We start from the raw sequence: 19,200 nt of genomic DNA, 5'->3' as shown, positions 1-19,200 counted from the left end.
CCTCATTATTTGATGGTGTGACTTTGGGTAGGTCACTTAACCTCAGAGAGAGCGGTTTCCCCATAGGTAAGAAGGTGTTGCTAGTTCTTCTCCAGATACATGTGTGAAGTGTGGGATGTGTCAGCATAAGCATGGGAAGAACAATTGCTTTGAAAGGCGGTACTCATATTGACCCGAAACCATCCTTCCCTGGGCATCCAGCTTGGGCCTGGGCATTCGGGGATCATTGTTATCAGCTGACCTCCCTGGAACTTTGCATCTGAGGAGGAGAAGGTAAACGACCAGGGTGCGACAGAGAACAAGCTGTGGTCGGAACTTAATGAAGTGCAGTCTGATCTGGCGTGAGGCCAGCTAATCCATGGCTGTGGAATTGGTTCCATTAGCTCTCTTAATGAGCTACAAAAGCTGGGAAAATGAGTGTGAGAAAATAATGGCACATGTCTGTGGCTCTAATTTGAAACTGTGACTAAGAAGTTAGATTTGACATCACTACCAGCTCCCTAAATAGCACTGGTACTCTTGAGGATACGGCCGCGGAGAGTGTTGGGGGCGGGGGCGGGATAGGGAAGTTGTAATGACTTTGGTTTTATAAGGTCCATGCTTAAAGAAGCTTTTGTCACTCCAGTGAGGTGGCCACCAAGCACTTTTTGATTCCCCAGTGCCCACATGATGGAAGGAGAGAATTAACTCCAGCTAGGTGTCCTCTGACCTCTTCCACACGCCTACTGTGGCACACATGATCCCACAGCACACACATGCACACAAGATAAAGTAAATTAGTATTAAAAGTATTAAAAAGTAAGAAACCCTTGTCTCTGTACCCTGAACTGACTGAGATGATGTTTGCACTCAGATCAGAGGCGGAGGCTTTGGTTCATGCTGTCAGCTGACAAGAGACAGCCAGACGGGCACATCGGCAGGTGAGGGCCGAGGGCGAATGTATTCACAATAGACTGCAAGGCAGGGTGGTCTCATACACAGGTTGGAACAAGATGTGGTGGTGCACACCTGTAATGTCAGCACTCGGGAGGCCAAAATGAAGGATCCAGGCTGAGTTCAAGGCCAGCCTGGGCTTCACAGTGAGCTTCTATACACAAACAAAAAGGCTAAAAAAATAGTCCCACTATTCCAATGGTGTCTTTTATAGAGAGAGTAGTGCCTGTGGGAGTCACAGTCCCCAATCACTGTAGAATTAGGAGTCATAAGGGATCCTGGAAATGGCTGAGTTTACCAACTCTTGTCAAGGAGGATGTATGGCAGGGCTTAATTTGTTGTCTTTTATTTTTATTTTTTTTAAAGTAACAGTATTAGATTCATTATGGCATTCTCTCTCTCTGTTGCTCTCTCTGTCTCTCTCTTCCTTCTTTTCTTCCTTCCTTCCTTCCTTCCTTCCTTCCTTCCTTCCTTCCTTCCTTTCTTTCTTTCTTTCTTTCTTTCTTTCTTTCTTTCTTTCTTTCTTTCTTTCTTGTGTTTGGATTTTCTGAGACAGGGTTTCTCTGTAGCCTTGACTGCGCTGGAACTCACTCTATAGACCATGCTGGCTTTGAACTCACAGAGATCCGCCTGCCTCTGCCTTCTGAGTTCTGGAATTAAAGGTGTGCACCACTATGCCCAGTTCATTATGATGTTTTCTTTCTTTGTATTTTTTTTTTCTTTCTAAGACAAGGTTTCTCTGTGTAGCCCTAGCTGTTCTGGAACTCACTCTGTAGACCAGACTGGCCTTGAACTCAGAGATCTGTCTGCTAGCTGCTAAGATTAAAGGCATGTGCCGCCACCGATTGGCATCATGATGACATGTTCAAACATAATTTGTTTTCATTGCTCCTCTTTCTCCCACTTTTTCTACATTCTTCCCTTCCCCCTGCCACATCCAGTAGCCTCTTCTACGTCACATGAGTTCTGTTACCCTCGGAGACCTCCTTTCCCCTAAAATGCCTGTCCCTTTCCCCCTCCCATGGACCACTTTCCAGTTATAGTACTTTGCTTATCCAGAGGCTCCTCTGTGAGAACATGGGACTCCTACAGGGAGCACAGTCCTCTAACACTGTGTTTGGGTCTTCTGCCTGCTTGACACTGAGCAAGCACAACTCTAGTTCATCAACAGTAGAGAATGCAGTGCTTCAGCTTCCTGTCTGCCCTGGCTGGAGGCCAGGACGAGCCCTCATAGGTGAGTGAGAAGGTGTCGAGGAGATATACTAGTCCTTGGCATTGTCTCCTCTCTGTCCTCTGGCAAACAAAGCTCGATCCCAAGAAAGTAAAGAGGCTGGTTATCTTGGTACTTGGTGCAAGGTTCACCAACCTAATTCAGTCTTTATGGAGGAATCCATATTAAACATGTCCATTTGTGTCTTCTGTGCCTTCTGCAGAACTATGGCTGAAGATGTTGCTAGAACGTTTTGCCTGTTGCCTTTCATATAAATTGCTTTTGGAGTTTGGTCTCTTGTAAAAGCTGTAGCGCTTACTTGGTTTGTTTCTTTGCCAAGACTACCAGGAAGATCAGAATTAAAATTTGTCTTTGTTTATACTTAAAAACTTAAATAGGTTTCTGGTAATTTTGTCTTTTCATTCTAGAGACAACCAGAGGCTTTTGTTTTACTTGACTTCTCTTGTGCTTTGGAATTACATAATGCCTGAAGTCTTGTGCCATGGAGGAGGCATATGGAGATAACGGGTTTGGTGTTTCTGTGGTTCCTCTGTGGAAACCCCTCATGTTCTGTGTTATTCCCCATGGAGCTGGGACCTCAGTGGTCTAAATGGAAGGTGTCTAATAGAAGTTTCCAGGCTCTGTCTTGGACAAGGCTGTCATAGATTGAGTTGTGGCAGCAAGACCATCATTCTTTCTTGAGACCCTCCTTGTGGCCAATTCTCTTCAAGTCACTGTGGAGAAACCGAAGCTGTTGGAAGAATTAATGGACAGATGGATGAATCTCACCCTCTGAGAGTTCAAAGTCAGCATCATAGAGACTGGAGATGCACGCATACCCAAATACCCAATCCCCACCCTACCCCATACTTTCTGCATACCATGCATATACCCCTTCACATGCACTTTGTCATGCATGCACACACCTACATATCTATACATACATATAACTCCAAGTGCTTATACACCTGTTCACAGATTTGTTTCGAATTTAGTTTCCTGAGTCTAGTGTAAGCCGTGACTTCCAACTTGTGGCCTTCTTCTTATCTCCCCTTAGATGCCCTCTCAAAACTCAGTTCCCTTCCTCTCCCAGCCTCCACAGTGAGACTGGAGGCCCCAGGGCAATGACTTCATCTTCCTGAGCCTCTGTCTCCCTCATCTGCAAATTGAGGCTAATGGTTCCCACCCTGCTTGTCTCACTGGGCGGCACCAAGCATTCCCAGGAGATAAAGGACAGCAGTGTGTTTTGTAAACTGCAAATTGTTTTCCAAACAAACAAATGCTTCTCTTGTGTTCTTAGCCCTGAAACTCAAGAATCCACTGTCACTGGGTTTGGGTGGGAGTGGGTAGAATTTGGAGGTGGGGGAGCGTGCTTTCCTGAGACCCAGTTTTACCTGGGGCTGCCAGAAGGGCACCAGCAAGTCACTGGCTTGCTAGGGTCTGGCCATCTGGCTGCCAGTTCAGAAGGCAGGAAGGAGAATTTGGCAAAGGAGACGGCAAGGTGGAAACCATTGCTTGAAAGGCTTAGGCTAGAGAAGTGTTAAAGGACATGCCACCTCAAATTCAGTGCTTTGCTGTGCTTCACTGGGGTCCAGACTTCAGCTATAGCCAGGACCCCTGACTCTTCAGAAGGAAACCTTATAGTGTATGTACACAGATGTCCCGCTGTGTGTAGATGTTCGTGTCTTTTGGGGACTAGCTACAGTCGTGGAGCTGCCCAGATGTCATTGCTGGCACCCCCCCCCCCCCGCTTTGATGGACCCCTGAGGAGCCCAGGAAGCAGGAGGCATAGGACTGAAATGGGAGTGGAGTTCCTATTGGTTTGTCATTAGCTCATTCCCTATCCTTTTGTTCCTATCACATCTGTGACTGACTTGCCCATTATGAGTAAACCTGAGTGGACTCCAGTGTGTGGTAATGGGGCCCCTCCTTGGGGGCTGTAGCAGTGACAACAATAGGTACTTTGAGAATAGGTCTTGTCCAAAGGCTTCCTTTGTTACTAAGGCTTGCAGAAAAGCTGGGGAAACAGAGGCCCAGATACGGTACAAGAGAGACCTTAGTAGGTCCCGTGGTGGGTGAGGAGCATGGGTGAGAAATAGAATATGCCATGCAAAGAGAGTTTGAGTATGGAGGTATTGGGAGGGTAGGGGGAGGAAGGGAGAGATACACACACCACACACACACACACACACACACACACACACACACACACACAGAGCGAGAGCGAGAGAGAGAGAGAGAGAGAGAGAGAGAGAGAGAGAGAGAGAGAGAGAGAGAGAGAGAGAGAGAGAGAGAGAGAGAGATTGGGAGTGGGAGGAGCTCTTCTTAAAGGGGCTTTTGCAACTGCACACACTGCCATGGCAGAGGGATGCCTGTGCCCAAGGTGCGGGGCCAAAGTGTACCTGGATGCTAACACTAAGCACATACTAAGAATAGATTCTGGGCCTCCTATCTCTGAGTCTGTGTTATTCTCATGCTTGGGGACACTGTTTAAAAAAGCATCATGTAGGGCTGGAGAGATGGCTCAGCGGTTGAGCACTGGCTGTTCTTCCAGAGGTTCTGAGTTCAATTTCCAGCAACCACATGGTGGCTCACAACCATCTGTAATGAGATCTGGTGCCCTCTTCTGGTGTGCAGGCACACATGCAGGCAGAACACTGTATACATAATAAACAAATCTTTAAGAAAAAGAAGGATCATGTAGAGAGTCATGTACCTGCATGAATGAAGTCAACTTGCCGTGGGGACTGGCGTAAGTTCTCCTGGGTTCCTGGAAGAGGGAGTAAAGTCTGGTTCACTGGGAGAATGGAGAAGGTATGTACAGAAGGTTTGAGGATGTCATGCCTGTCCTTTGTGGAGCCTGCCTCTTGTTCTTATCTTGTTCCCATGATGCACTGCCAGAGTTTCCTCCTGTTATCTTGTTCCCATGATGCACTGCCAGAGTTTCCTCCTGTCATCCCTCCTTTGTGGAGTAATCACCTAATTTACAAGTAATATCAGAGACAGGACCAATCACAGAGACCCTGCTCTGTGGGCTCACAGTTTGAAGAGGGAGGCAGCAGGATGTTGGCCTTGGGAGAGATTGCGAGAACAGTCTTGTGATCAGGGACTAGTTACTTCCTCTCTGTGTGCTTCAGTTTCTTATCTAAGAAATAATGATGACAATGTATTCTCCTAATATTTGTAACGTGTTCTGAACCAAACCAAGCACGCTGAAAATACAGTGTCTGTGTATATTTGTTTAAGGGGTGATCAAAGGAACAAGCTAATTGTAGGCTGTGAGCATTGTGGCATGGGAGGTAAAAAGGGCTATGACATGGGAGCTCTCTGGGGAGCTGGGAATGTTTTCTATCTCGATGGGGGTGTGGTTGCCAGGGTGTGTGGGATTGTCTAAACTCATTGAACCAGACCTGTGAGACCTGTACATTTTAGTGACTGTAAATTATACTTCGTAAATAAACAAACAGAAACTGTATAGACAGAAAGAGAAAAATAAAGGGAGAAAGGAGTTCCTTTTTAGGAAGGATGGGCAGGAGGGCTTCTGGACGGAGGTGGCATTCAGGGGCATCTTGGAGGAAGAGAAGGCTCTAGCTGTGGGAGAAGAAGGTGGGGAAACTGCTTTTCTAAGATTTGGAGGCTGATAACGTAGTTCAGATGGTAGAGCGCTTGATCCCCAACACTTCATAAACCAGGTGTGGTGGCACATGCCTATAATCCCAACTCTCAAGAGGTAGAGGGGGGGCTGGAGAGATGGCTCAGTGGTTAAGAGCATTGCCTGCTCTTCCAAAGGTCCTGAGTTCAATTCCCAGCAACCACATGGTGGCTCACAACCATCTGCAATGAGATCTGGTGCCCTCTTCTGGCCTTCAGGCATACACACAGACAGAATATTGTATACATAATAAATAAATAAATATTTAAAAAAAAATTGTTTCTTAGCCGGGCGGTGGTGGCGCACGCCTTTAATCCCAGCACTCGGGAGGCAGAGGCAGGTGGATCTCTGTGAGTTCGAGGCCAGCCTGGTCTACAAGGGCTAGTTCCAGGACAGGCTCTAAAAAGCTGCAGAGAAACCCTGTCTCGAAAAACCAAAAAAAAAAAAAAAAAAAAAAAAAAAAAAAAAAAAAAAAAAAAAAAAAAAAGAGGTAGAGGTAGGAGGATCAGGAGATCAAGGTCATTCCTGGCTAAACAGTGAATTCAAAAACCAGCCTGGGCTCAAAGACAAAAAAAAAAAAAAAAAAAAAGAGGAAAAGAAAGAAAGAAACAAAAGCCTGGCAGTGGTAGCACACACCTTTAATCCCAGCATTCAGGAGGCAAAAGCAAGTGGATCTCTGATTTCGAGGCCACCCTAGTCTACAGAGTTCCAGGACAGCCAGGGCCACACAGAGAAACCCTGTCTTGAAAAACAAAAACCAAACAAAAACAGAAACAAAACCAAAAACAGATTTATGGAGTTGGAGAGATGGCTCGGTGAGTTTAAACCACTTCCTGCACAGCCAATCTACCTGAAACAGGGAATACCAGATTCTTGAGAGACCCTGTCTCAAAAAAAATTTAAAAAAAATTAGGTGATAGGACCGGAAAGATGACTCAGTGGTTAAGAGCGCCCATGTGGCAACTCACTGTTGGTAACTCCAGCTCCAGGGAATCTGACACCAAATTCTGGTTTCCTTGGGTACCAGGCTCACATGTGATGCACATACATGTATGTAAGCAAACACTCTTACACATAAAATAAAAATATATTTTTTTTAAAGTGGAGAGGAAGTGTGATGTTGCTGGGTGGTGGTGGCGCACGCCTTTAATCCCAGTACTTGGGAGGCAGAGGCAGGCGGATCTCTGAGTTTGAAACCAGCCTGGTCTACAGAGTGAGTTCGAGGACAGCCAAGACCTGTCTGGGCCGGGGGGGAAGTGGAGAGGAATAGAAGAAGACACTTATTGTAGAGCTCTCGCCTTCACATGTTCATGAACAGGCAAGTGCACCCATACATACACATATGCTTACGTACAACACACACACACACACACACACACACACACACACACACACACACACACACGACTGGAGGCTATGCTGAGGGACAAATCAAGGTGGCAGAAGTGACAGTCCAGGAGATTTCTTGGCAGCTGGGCTTAAGTGGGTCCAGGTTCAAGATTCTGACCTGCAGAGAAAACAGAGGAAACATTCGTTGTTGCTCTACCGGGAACAGCCATTGTCCCATGCCTGTGCCTATTCTCAGGGCGTGGTACTGAACGGCTATTTAGTCTACGTGGGAAGTAGGGTAGGGGCCTCACACGGCTTCCTCTCTGATCTACTCCACTTGCTCCTCCCTATCAGGCCCAGCTCTGAGTTTCTTTGGCTCTTCTGTGGCCATTCTCTTTCTTCCCTCGCCCCTCTCTTCTTCCAACCTTTGCCTTCCTCCCTTCCTTTGCTCAGGAGCCGTGTTCCTTTTGAGGGCCAGTCAGGAAACCCCAATTCACCTGTCTTGCTTTTGCTCTGCACCTGCTCCCAACCTGACGGTAAAACAGAGGGAGGGGCTGTTTGGGAGTAGCGAGTGCAGTCTACTGGCCTGGATGAACTGTTTAAGGGCCCAGAGGTAGCAGATCATGAGGTGGGTGAAGACAAGTCTGGGTGCTGGGGCGGAGGGTGTTTATCTAGAGGGCCTGTGGAAAGGAGATCTGTGTCCATGGATGGAGAAGAGGAAGGGCAGCTGACCCTGCTGGGCGAGCGTGGGCGAGCAAGCGTGGGGTTTCTGAGGAGAGGACTTGGGTGGGAATGAATGACAGGGAGGCAGAGTGAGGAGGGGGTCTAGAGCCAGTCTGGGAGGCCTGACAGACAGGTCAGACAGGTCAGCCTGGGGAGTGGGAAGGCTGGCTCACCTGGGGGCCTGTGACTGAGAATGAGGGCATTGTAGCTGGAGCCACCCCGGACACAGTTGAGGTGGGCCTCTAAGACAAAAGCCCTCAGCTCTGACAGCAAGAAGCCAGGGTGCTCCAATGTGGACCTCAAAGGTATCCTGAGAGGCCAGGCTCCATGGTATCCAGAAGTGGCCTTGGCCCACAACTGTTCCAAACATACCTACCCTGACAGGGTAACAGAGGAGGGAACTCAGAACTGACAGAGGGGCTTACTAAGCCCTGGCTCCCTGTATTTCTTGTGTTGCCTGTATTTCCAGGGTGAAACAAATAAAACCCTCCGGAGCTGGAGGAACAGCCAAAGGGCAGAAGATTCCAGAGCTACTGCTTTCCTCCCCCTTCCCTGGGACACTGTCCTATCTTTATCTGGAGAGCTTGGTTCTACAGCTGTCTTAACTGCGCCCTTTGTAAAGTAGCCTTCACGCTCCTGTTTGGGGGACACTGAGTCCGGTGTGTTCTAGGTTCCTCTAGGTGCTGAGCAGGGCAGAGATGATCGGAGCGCTGATCCTCAGCCTTCCTCAAATAAGAAAATATAACTGGTCGTTGGATGAGCAAGGCTGCTGGGGGTGGCTTGTCACTATTGTCCCTATTCTGGGCCCTCTCCGCTTGTAAACTGACTTCTTTCCCAACTCCCCCAGGCTCTCTCACTCCCAGGATTTGCTCATTTCCGATGATCAGTCTTCTGGAAGGCAGCCATAGCCCAAGGCTGTTAACCTGAGTGAGATTCCTGACACTCACGCCCGCTTTCCTGAGCGGAGTCTGGTGGGGGTGACTCTGTCATTACTACATTTTACAGGGCTGTGGGCTGTGGCTTGGAGCTGTGCATACTTATTTAAGGCCGCAGTAAGTACTGGATGAATTCAATCCTAAAACTACATCCAACCCCACGCAGTTGTCACTTTCCTCAGTTAGAGTCCATCCTGCCCCAAGTCAATTCCTGCATTATAACCTGGGGTCTGTAGGCTTGGGATGAGGGTGAGCTCCAGGTCTCTAGCATCAGCCCCTTGCTCTGCACAGATCGCAGGGAGGCTACAGAGTTATGTTGAAAGCCAGAGGTCATGGTCAAACAACTAATTGTATCTTATTTATTTAATTTTAGTAAGTGCATGTGTACGTGCATGTGTGCGTGTGCGTGTGCGTGTGTGTGTGTGTCAGCTTACAGGAGTTGATTCTTTCCTTCCACCATGTGGGTCTTAGAGATCAAACTTAGGTCACCGGGCTTGGTAACAGGCACTTTTACCCACAACCATCTCACCAGCTCCAAGCAACTCATTTTAGAAGCACTTTTCTTGGTAGTGACAGTTTTCTTCCTGCACCCACTCCTGGAGAATGTGATGTCTTAATTACTTACCTTTGCTCCTTATGGGAATACGGCTGTGACTCCCTCCACTCAAGGTCAGGTCCCAGGGGGATAGATGGATGGACACAGGCCTCCATGCCTCTTCAGTCTCTGAATATATAGTTCCAGCATCTTCTCTGTGTGCTGAGTTTTCCCTTTTGCCTTTCTCTAGCATCCCCACATTCCCATAGAGATGCTGGATGAGGAACATGAGGAGACACCAAGGGCCTGGCATATGCAAATCCCGATCAGCCCGGATAACTGGGCAACCCTGTCATCAATTGTAAAACTGAGGCTCAAAAGCTATGTGGTCCGTGGCCTGCGGCCCCATGTCTCACATGTTTCACCACAAACCTTGCTCAAGCTCTACTTCATTTGCTTCCCCTGAAGAGAGAAGTAGGGACTTTTCTGACCTCTGAACTCTAGCCTGTCACCCACCTCCCAGGGCCCTCTAGGCCCATTGGCCGCGCTGCTTGGGCCCCTTAAGTTCAGAGGCTCACTGGACCATAAAGCAGGGAAAGCTGAATTTGAATTTTCACTGTGCCCCTCACAGATAAATCCCTGGTGCTTCGGCAGGTTCCAGGCCTCTTTGAGGAAAGGGAGGGTGGGGGATATGAGCCTGATGCCCTTGGTGCCTGCTTCCCACAGCTCCTGTATGACAGCCCCAAGGCCCGGCAGGAGGTGGACCACCACTGGCAGGCCTCGGGCGGCCCCCACATCGTGCGCATCCTGGACGTGTATGAGAACATGCATCATGGCAAGCGCTGCCTCCTCATCGTCATGGAATGGTAGGCAGGTGCCCTCCCTACCTTTGAACCCCTCTGGTGTTCTTGTGCCCCCAGGGTCACCACAATCCGAGGACCTTCTTCTTCAGATAGCAGCTCAGAGTGGCACTCCAGCTCTTGAGGAGTCGTGGAGTCAACAGTCACAGGCCTTGGATCTGTAGAGCTGGCCGCCAGGGCATTTCCACAAGGGCAGGAAAAATACATCCTCAGTTCTCTGTTGCCTTCCTGGACAGGACTTCCACTCTGCGAGGAGTTGTCAGAGAAGGCTGCCAAGCCCTGACTGTGTGGGCAGGGAGCTTTGGAAAGGAGCAGGATACACACAGCTCCTTGACTTTCTCCTTTCTATGGGACTTGTCCTATTGGATGCTGGGTGATGAGGCATGGGGACAGGAGCCATCGGCCTCCTCCATCCTGGACTTGTGCCATCAGCACTGGGGTACAACCTTAGCCTTCCTCAGACCCTGTGCCCCCTGTCTGGGTTCTTTTTGTCTGCCTTTCAAGTCTTTCCTCCCTCCATAAGTTAGCTAACTGTTCAGATTTGGGGTTTAGACCCTGGCTCAGCCACCCACTAGCGGTGGGATTGTGGGTACCCGCTAAGCTTTCTGGATCTCTGTAACTCAGACATTAAATGTGAAGAAGTTCACCCATCATGAGGTGTTCACCCTGAGCTTGACTCTGTTCCAAGCTCTCCCAGTCAATCTTCATGACTCCTGGAGGTTGGTGTTATTATTCTCTTTTAACAAAAGAGGTAGCTGAGGGAAAGAAGGCGACCAGGGTTCTGTAGCGATGTGCACAGAGGGTAGAGCTCAGGGTATAGCACACACCAAGCATGCGGAGAACAGTGGGCCATGACAATGACAACTGATGTCTCATTATGCATCTGGGGAAATACCTTTGGATAGGGTTGGGGGTGTCCAAGGTCTCACAGCCAGACAGAGCCAGCACCACAGGGAGCATGGGAGTTTCCTGGCAAAGATCTAGGCAAGGATCCCACCTTTTCTTACTTTGAAAAGTTCAGATCAACCCACCCAAGTTGACAGCCCACCATCTGGCAGGTTCTCCAGGGCACACGGGCCTAGGCCTCTGATCCAGGGCAGAGTGAGTTGAACAAGACAGGCAGAGAGAACAGATACTCACTTCTCCACCTTTCTGTCTTGCAGCATGGAAGGTGGTGAGCTGTTCAGCCGGATTCAGGAGCGTGGTGACCAGGCTTTCACTGAGAGAGGTTTGTGTGGGCCCTGGGACCGGTGAGGAGCTAGTGTGGGAAGGGCCATACTGGAGTTGCTATGAGATACCCGGGCGAGGCCTGCCCCTCGCTGAGCCTCGGGATTCACAGAAGAACTAAAGACGATGGGCTGAATGTCCCGTCCCCTCAAAGGGTTTGTTCTTTGAATCTTTGTAGATGGACTACCTATGGTCTTGAGGTGGAGAACTCAGAGGCTTTTGGTGCTGGCCCCTGGTGGAACTGCTATGAATTAGTGTAGGCCTGAGGAAAGAGGCCTAGGTGGGCTCAGAACACCTTGTCTGGTGGGTAGCTAGGATGGAAGACCTTCCTGGCTTGCAGGACTGCCATCTAGTGCTGGCTTACCAGACCATGCTGAAGAGAGATTATGGGTAGGTGACCTTTACCTGACATCATGTACCCCTTCCTCTCGCGGTGCCCACAGAGGCTGCAGAGATAATGCGGGACATTGGCACTGCCATCCAGTTCTTGCACAGCCAGAACATCGCCCACCGGGATGTCAAGGTGAGCTGCCAGAACTCAGTCTGCAGGATGATGGCTCCCAGCACTCACTGAATTCCTTGCCTCAGCTTCCCCGCGCGCTTGACTGCTCTCCTCTCCTCTCATAGTACAGCAAGCACACTCATTCTGCTCTTGCCAGATGGACCTCCTTGTTTTCTTCAAACACTGGGTAATCCCAATAGTAATGAGAATAACTGCCTACTTCCAGCCAGTGGGCCCCAACAAGGTTCTCTTTATATATAGGTATATAATTTTATTTTATTTTTTTTTTTACATGCCAATCCCAGTTCCCCCTCCCTCATCTCTTTTAATGCTCACTTGGCTCTGTGGGATGGGGCCATTACCCATTTCACAGATAAGCAAACTGAGGCTCTTTGAGCATTTACTGTCTTACCTTAGGCTTGCCTTAGGCTTAGTTGCTGCATGGGGAGACATTCTTTTGTTCACTTGTTCAGCAAGAAATTTTATGACCATCAATGTGCCAGATCTTTGAAAGAGGGCTGCCTTATAATGTCTTATAGGATCTTTGGTGAAGTCACAGATAGCGTTTAAACAAATTAGGCTACCAAACAACAGCATTTAGCTAAAAGCCATTTTCTGACTTTGAGAAAGGACTCCAGGTGGTCCCAGGGCTGGGCCCGCTGGCTTTCCCAGTGATCAGGCTTGAAACATAGGAAGCAGAACACTCCAAATTTTCTTTTCTGGGAAAACTAAGGTCTTCTGGGCAGCCCTCCATACACATAGCTTATATGCTTGCACACACTTAAGCATTTGTGTGTGAGCCACTATTAGCACAGCCTGTTCCTCCTCGCCTTTGCTTGGCTTATTTCCTCCTAAGGCTGAACCTCAGAGCATGGAGAGGCTAGCTGACGTGCCTCTCTGGTGAGGGCTGCCAACCCGTACAGTTACCTTTGATTCAGGATACACATGCAGCCAAAGCAGATCCACCTTCTAAATCCTTTCTTTATTTTAGCCCCTGAGTTCCCTTTTTCTTAAGGGAAGAAAAATTTGCAGAGCAGAATATGCTAAATCACTTCTCTGTTATTCCAATCCAAGGTCAGAGCGTCTCAAATAGAACCTAGGAAGCAGCTCCTGCTGGATCCAAACTGGAGCACTGTTCTTCCACCCGAGTTTTGCTTGGGTGTCATCCCTCCTGCTCTTCAGCATAGGCCTGGATCCTACCTGTTCACTAAAAGCCAACTTTCAGGGCTGCCTCCTCCACGGAGCCCTGCTGGCTGTCCCCATCTGCCAGGCCCATCTGTGCTTTGCCTCTAGGAAGATTTCTTCTTTGTGGCTCCTGCTCCCCTAAGCTACCTCAAGTGGACCTAGCCTGCTGGATTTGTGGGCTTCCTTCTGGGTTGGGTGTGAGAATGTGCTTGGCGATGATGCTGGCTCATGAGCTGTTTGCTTTCTACCTCGGCGTCTTTTCTGGCGTTTCCTGGTATTCACACCAACTCAGGAACAGAAGTTTCTGCCTAGGGGCTTTCTATGGCACCTGGTCATTCATGATCTTGGCTGAACACCTGCCTCACTTTTCTCTCTATGAATGAAGGTATCACCTCCAATCCATGTGACCATGGTGACCAAGGTTCAGATGTTTTCATAAAAGCAGAGATGGCTCATCATGTATTGGGATGGAGGCAGGGATTAAAGGTTACTTTGGGGCTCTGCCCCCCCATGGTACCTTCCTCTTTACCAATGCTTTCTTTCTCTTCTGGATGCAGCCTGAAAACCTCCTCTATACATCCAAGGAGAGAGATGCTGTGCTTAAGCTCACTGATTTTGGCTTTGCCAAGGAAACCACCCAAAATGCCCTGCAGACACCCTGTTACACTCCCTATTATGTGGGTGAGTCTTGTAGCATGTGGCTTGCATCCCCCTTGCTGTATACTGCTGTAGACCGGGGCAGCCAGTGGGTTGTGGGAACCAAAGTGTTAAAGCTTGAAGAGGGAGGAGAGAGGAGGGAGGAGGGAGCACTCTTGTCTGCATGGAGGCGGGTGACGTGGGGGGCCGGAGGCTGCAAAAATATTCTTCCAAACTTCAGCTTCTGCTTTTGAAAATAGATCCAGGAAAATTCTGGCTGTGGTCTGTGAGCTGAATGACATCACAGCAGCTCTAAATATATATGTGATAAAAGGCTGCCATCAGCTCGGGACGGAGCCCAACCGCGGTTGTTTTTCTCCGGTTTTCATCTTCATATTCAGAAAGTGGGCGGGCCTTTTCGCCTACATTAGAGGGATACGGGGTATTAGTCACCTGCCTTGTGGGAAAGGGTCCCTTGAGCCAGGAATTGGTTGGGGCTTGGGGGTGTCTACATACTTACGATTCCTGGGAAAGCTCCAGGCAGCCTCCAACTGCCAAAAGCCCCTGTAACAAGTGCCCCTTCCCTGAGAGTAGGGCAGTAACTGAAGCTTTTTCCCTTTTGGGAGGACAGCTAAGGGGTAGGAAACTCCAGAAATGGCCCCCTGTTTATCAGGGGGTATTCTGCAGGACTTTAATATTAAGTCTGACCTGCTGACCTCACTGCACTGATTGGAAAACCCAGGCCAATGGTTGGGTATCCGAGCTGACAATGGAACACAGAAGTCTGTGATCTAGACTGTGCATTCAGGGAGATGAGAGACACAACACAATGCCTCTGACAGACTGAGACCCTTGCCCGCGGCAGGGCCTCACCAAACTTGGGGCTGGCTTTCTTTCCTCCTCTCTCTTACCAAGTTGAGACTGACAGAGGGGCCCTTAAGTAGCTAGGGGGCTGTCAGAGAGCAGCTTCTTTTTTTCTGGGAGCTGTCTCTCCTCCCCTACTTCACACACATGCTGCCTTCCCAGAAGGTGCCAGACGCCAGTCTACTCTGTCCTACCTCCCAGTTTGGGTACCTGTTTCTCACCTTACCTAGGCTTAAGACTCCTTCCTAGTTCCCAAGACCCTGGGGGCTGAGAGATCTCCTATGCTCTCTGCTCTGGCAGCTCCTGAGGTCCTGGGTCCCGAGAAGTACGACAAGTCATGTGATATGTGGTCCCTGGGCGTTATCATGTACATCCTGTGAGTACCTGTCCTCTCCTGACCCACCCTACTCTATTTTTTCATGTCCTTTTAGTGCCATTCAGCTTCTCACCCTTGTGTCCTTTGGGACATGTCATCCTTTGGTCAGGCTGTCTTTTGTTTCTTGTGTCATGAGACATTCTTTGCGACTGCCTCATGTCAAGGCTGATGGTATTCCTGGGATGTGTTCAAGAGGCCGCAGGGACTGGTGTCATTGCTGTGGTGTCTGGCTGCCTGTCTCCCTGCGAAAGGAGAGGACAGTTCTGCCTGACCCTTGTGTGCCCAACCCTTGTACCAAATGGCCTCTTCTCGTTCCCAGTTTGTGTGGATTCCCACCCTTCTACTCCAATACTGGACAGGCCATCTCTCCAGGGATGAAGAGAAGGATTCGCCTGGGCCAGTATGGTTTCCCCAAGCCTGAGTGGTCAGAGGTCTCTGAAGATGGTGAGTGAGATTCTCTACTTAACCTGGTCCCTTCAGCCTCTGTTTTGGGAGAGATCCCTTTGGCTGTCAAACTGACCTGTGCTTAAATCCTAGCTATGTGAACCTAGACAAGTCATCTGAACTTTTTAAGTCTCAATCTTTCTTTCTTTTTTCTTTTCTTTTTTTCTTTCTTTTTTCTTTCTTTATTCCTTCTTTCCTCCCTCCCTCCCTCCTTCCCTCCCTCCCTTCCTTCCTTTTTTTCTTTCTTTCTTTCTTTCTTTCTTTCTTTTTTATTTCTTTCTCTTTCCTTCCTTTCTTCTTTTTGGTTTTTCGAGACAAGGTTTCTCTGTAGCTTTGGAGCCTGTCCTGGAACTAGCACTTGTAGACCAGGCTGGCCTTGAACTCACAGAGATCCACCTGCTTCTGCCTCCCAGATGCTGGGATTAAAGGCTTGTTCCACCGCAGCCCAGCTCAAGTCTCAGTTTCTGTATCTGTCAAGTGGGATCAAAATTTTTCTCCCCAGCCAGGTGTGGTGGCACATACCTTTAAATCCAGCATTTGGGAAGTAGAAGCAGGCAGATCTCTATAAATTCATATAGAGTTCCAGAACAGCCAGGGCTATATTTAGAGAGATCCCGTCTCAAGGAAAAAAAAAAATGCTTCCCCAGGACTCCCTCTTATATATTCCTTGTTCATGCTTTCCTTCCTAGATAGCACAAACAATTCTGCCTTGTAGTTATCTATTGTTGCCTAACAAATTATCCTGAGTGCTTAGTGACCTCAAACGAGACAAAATTGCTAACTCACCATTTCTGATCATGAAGAATGTAGGAGTACTTATAGCCCTGTCGGGCAGAGCTTTTGATTCATGTGGAAGGTTGAGGGACTGCAATTCACTGCTCCCCTCTTTTCTGGGTCCCCTAGCCAAACAGCTAATCCGTCTGCTCCTGAAGACAGATCCCACAGAGAGGCTGACCATCATGCAGTTTATGAACCATCCTTGGATCAATGTGAGCATGGTCTTGGCCTGGAGTAGGGCTGGCAGGCTGGACGGTGGTAGCCCTGGAGGCCTGGGTGCAGGGCTGGACTGGAGCCTTGAACAGTGATGTCTGGTAACATCCCACATATAGCCTGGCTTTGCCACTGCTGCAGTTAGGCTCCTTCCCCCCTCTGAACCTCCATTTCCCCACCTGAGATGGGGAGGAGGGTATGTAGTGGTGGTAATCTATGCTGTACCACACAGTCCCAGGCTCTGATCCATGTGTTTGGACTTCCTTCTAGCAATCAATGGTGGTCCCGCAGACCCCACTGCACACAGCCCGAGTGCTACAGGAAGACAAAGATCACTGGGATGATGTCAAGGTGGGTAGTCTTTCTCAGTCGCTATACGTTCCTGGATCTGGATCTGGAGTTTGGCTCTTCCCCTGTGCCTAGAGGATGTCAGCAACTGCTCCAGTGATCCAGCCAGGGCAGGCCACTGAGCAATGGTCTGCTACACTTTCCTATTTAGGGTGATGCTCATGGGGCACTCTTAGTGAGGAGATTTTAAGCCAGGGCCTTCATGAAAGGATTTGGGGCCCAAACATTGGCCAGAAACTTTCTTATGACATTTGTGATAGGAACCAACCTTGTTTCAGATGTAGTGAGGGTCAGGTTTGTCCCTATGAGATAGCATTGTAGAGCATTGGGGTATCCAGGGTACAGTCTCAAAGCTTCAGGCTCTTGGGGACCAAGGAAAATGCCATTGTCTGCAGGTCTTGTGGTTCTGTGCAAATGCCATTGGTTTAGTTCTCTGTCCAAGTAGCTGTGGTGTGGACCCAGGGAGTCATCTGTTTCTTTTGTCTTTGTGAATAAGCTCAGTGTTCACCAGAAAACAGTTGTAGGGAGGGTTATGTGTCCAAGGCCGAGCACATAGTGAGCACTGGAGCAGTGATGCCATGGAGGGTGCTTCCCAGGCACGAAAGTGATGGCTTTTAATATTAGGCTATCCTGACCTCTTCTGTCCCCTTGCTAATGGTACACAGGAGGAGATGACCAGTGCCCTGGCCACCATGCGGGTGGACTATGACCAGGTGAAGATCAAGGACCTGAAGACCTCTAACAACCGGCTCCTCAACAAGCGGAGGAAAAAACAAGCAGGCAGCTCCTCAGCCTCACAAGGATGTAACAACCAGTAGCTCCCGAGGGAGTCAGAGTGACAGACTGCAGTGTTCCGAGGAGGCTCTGGCCAGGAAGGGCTGGAGTCATTTTTATAACAAAAGGATAATTTTGTTGTCTTAATGTGTCACATTGAACTTGAGGATAAAGAGCTTGGGCCAAGGGTCCCAGCCTAAGCTCAGGCCCTAGAAAGCGTCTGCCCCTCCCCCCCCCCCCCCCCCCCCCCCCGGGACGGGGAGCCCTCTGCTACAGCAGAAGCAACTTTGGCCACTGTGGCTTGAGTGAGGCCACAGGTCTTCTACTGTAGCATTGGCCTTACTTCTAGGCCACTGGGAGTTGTGGCAGACCTACCCTTTTTCTACAGAGACACGTCCTGCTGTGTGGGCAGATGGGTCTGGCCTTGAGAAAGGTATCTGACCATTGGTTGCTATGGTGACCAGAGGCCATGTTGCTGTCTGAATACTGAACAAAGGAGGAAGGAGGGACAATCAGGAACCTCCCTTCTTGGGGAGGTTTGTTTCTCTCACACTGGCTGCCCCTCCCCAGCCTCACTTCTGTTTGGTCTGCCAGAAGCTGTATAGTCCAGCTTGCTTATTTCTCTGTAGCACCAGCCCACAGACAGTCCACTAGAGCCCCCGAGGCTAAGAATCCCGTCACTACCCCCTAATCCTAAAGGTAGCTTCTCATCTCAATTGAAGGTGTACGTATGCGAGTTGGGGAGGTGGGTATCCTTAACCTTTTTCCATTTTGGAAAACATCACTGTGACGAAAGCCCCACGCCTCTTCCCGCTCACCAGATCTCAGGTAGGAAGAAGTCCCTCTCTGCTGATGGCAAGGGCTATTCCGGGGATACTTTTGTGAAAGGGAGTGCTTGGCTCCCTGTTTTCCAGGACCTCGTTTTCTACTGGAGATCAGACCCAAAATGATGATGGGCTGATGAGCCATGTTTATGAGGTCTGATCCCGGCTCTAGCATGAGTCAGATCGGAGAGGGTCCTTCTTGGCTGACCCCAGACTTAGCCAGCTCTGCCCTGCCATGTGCCAGGGTAGCCTCCAGGTGCTGAGTGTTTGATAGATGACCTGACAAGTGCCTGGCATTCAGCCTTGTTCCTAGATCCTGGCCTTTCTTACAGGCTGGGAAACCTAGCTCATAACAGCTAGGACAATACTGCTGGACTTTTTATCCAGATATTAATAAACATCTTTTTAACATTTTTCAGTGAATTCTGGGTTTCTTTTTGTGTACCTGGGTGGACACAAGTCACAGGGCAGCTCCACACCCCTACTAGTGACCGTATCCTGGCTGGAGAGGGCGCCTCTGGCCTGGTAAACACACCAGGCTGACTCCAGCACCTCTGCCTCATTCATTGTAGAAAGGTCAGAAGGACTGAGGGGTGGCAGCTGCCACATGCCTCCAGCTCTGTACCGCCCCTGTGCACTGTATGTGTGACACCCACCCCCGGCCCCGTGTGTGCCAGAGTCTGCCCACAGTGGCCACCCCCAGCTGCGTGCCAGCCTGCTGAAGGGCGGGCAGAGTGCCTGCTGCAGCGCGGAGCTATTTTCAGAAGCTGCCAGGTTTCATTTGGCAGTGAGAATATTGGAGAGGGGAGGGGTGGTATGCTGGAAGACTGTCTTTTCACTATTCCAGCAAGAA

The 19,200-nt window shown here is 49.3% G+C and overlaps 1 protein-coding gene across 1 annotated transcript in view; it reads left to right on the top strand.

The window, feature by feature from the left end:
- Mapkapk3 (MAPK activated protein kinase 3) overlaps positions 1-18,770 on the top strand; it is a 33,119-nt gene extending 14,349 nt beyond the window's left edge. Inside the window, exons 3-11 of the mRNA XM_038324227.1 lie at positions 10,044-10,183; positions 11,341-11,405; positions 11,848-11,927; positions 13,649-13,772; positions 14,892-14,967; positions 15,287-15,411; positions 16,315-16,400; positions 16,672-16,752; positions 17,415-18,770. Of these exons, the coding sequence (XP_038180155.1) occupies positions 10,044-10,183; positions 11,341-11,405; positions 11,848-11,927; positions 13,649-13,772; positions 14,892-14,967; positions 15,287-15,411; positions 16,315-16,400; positions 16,672-16,752; positions 17,415-17,567 (930 nt within the window). The 3' untranslated portion in view covers positions 17,568-18,770. The remainder of the gene's footprint in view (positions 1-10,043; positions 10,184-11,340; positions 11,406-11,847; positions 11,928-13,648; positions 13,773-14,891; positions 14,968-15,286; positions 15,412-16,314; positions 16,401-16,671; positions 16,753-17,414) is intronic.
- The last annotated feature ends 430 nt before the right edge of the window (positions 18,771-19,200 follow it).

This window comes from Arvicola amphibius, chromosome 3 (genome assembly GCF_903992535.2).
Source record: "Arvicola amphibius chromosome 3, mArvAmp1.2, whole genome shotgun sequence".
Taxonomy (NCBI): domain Eukaryota; kingdom Metazoa; phylum Chordata; class Mammalia; order Rodentia; family Cricetidae; genus Arvicola; species Arvicola amphibius.
The sequence above is the reverse complement of the archived record's forward strand: the minus strand, read 5'-3'. Positions and strand labels throughout refer to the sequence as shown.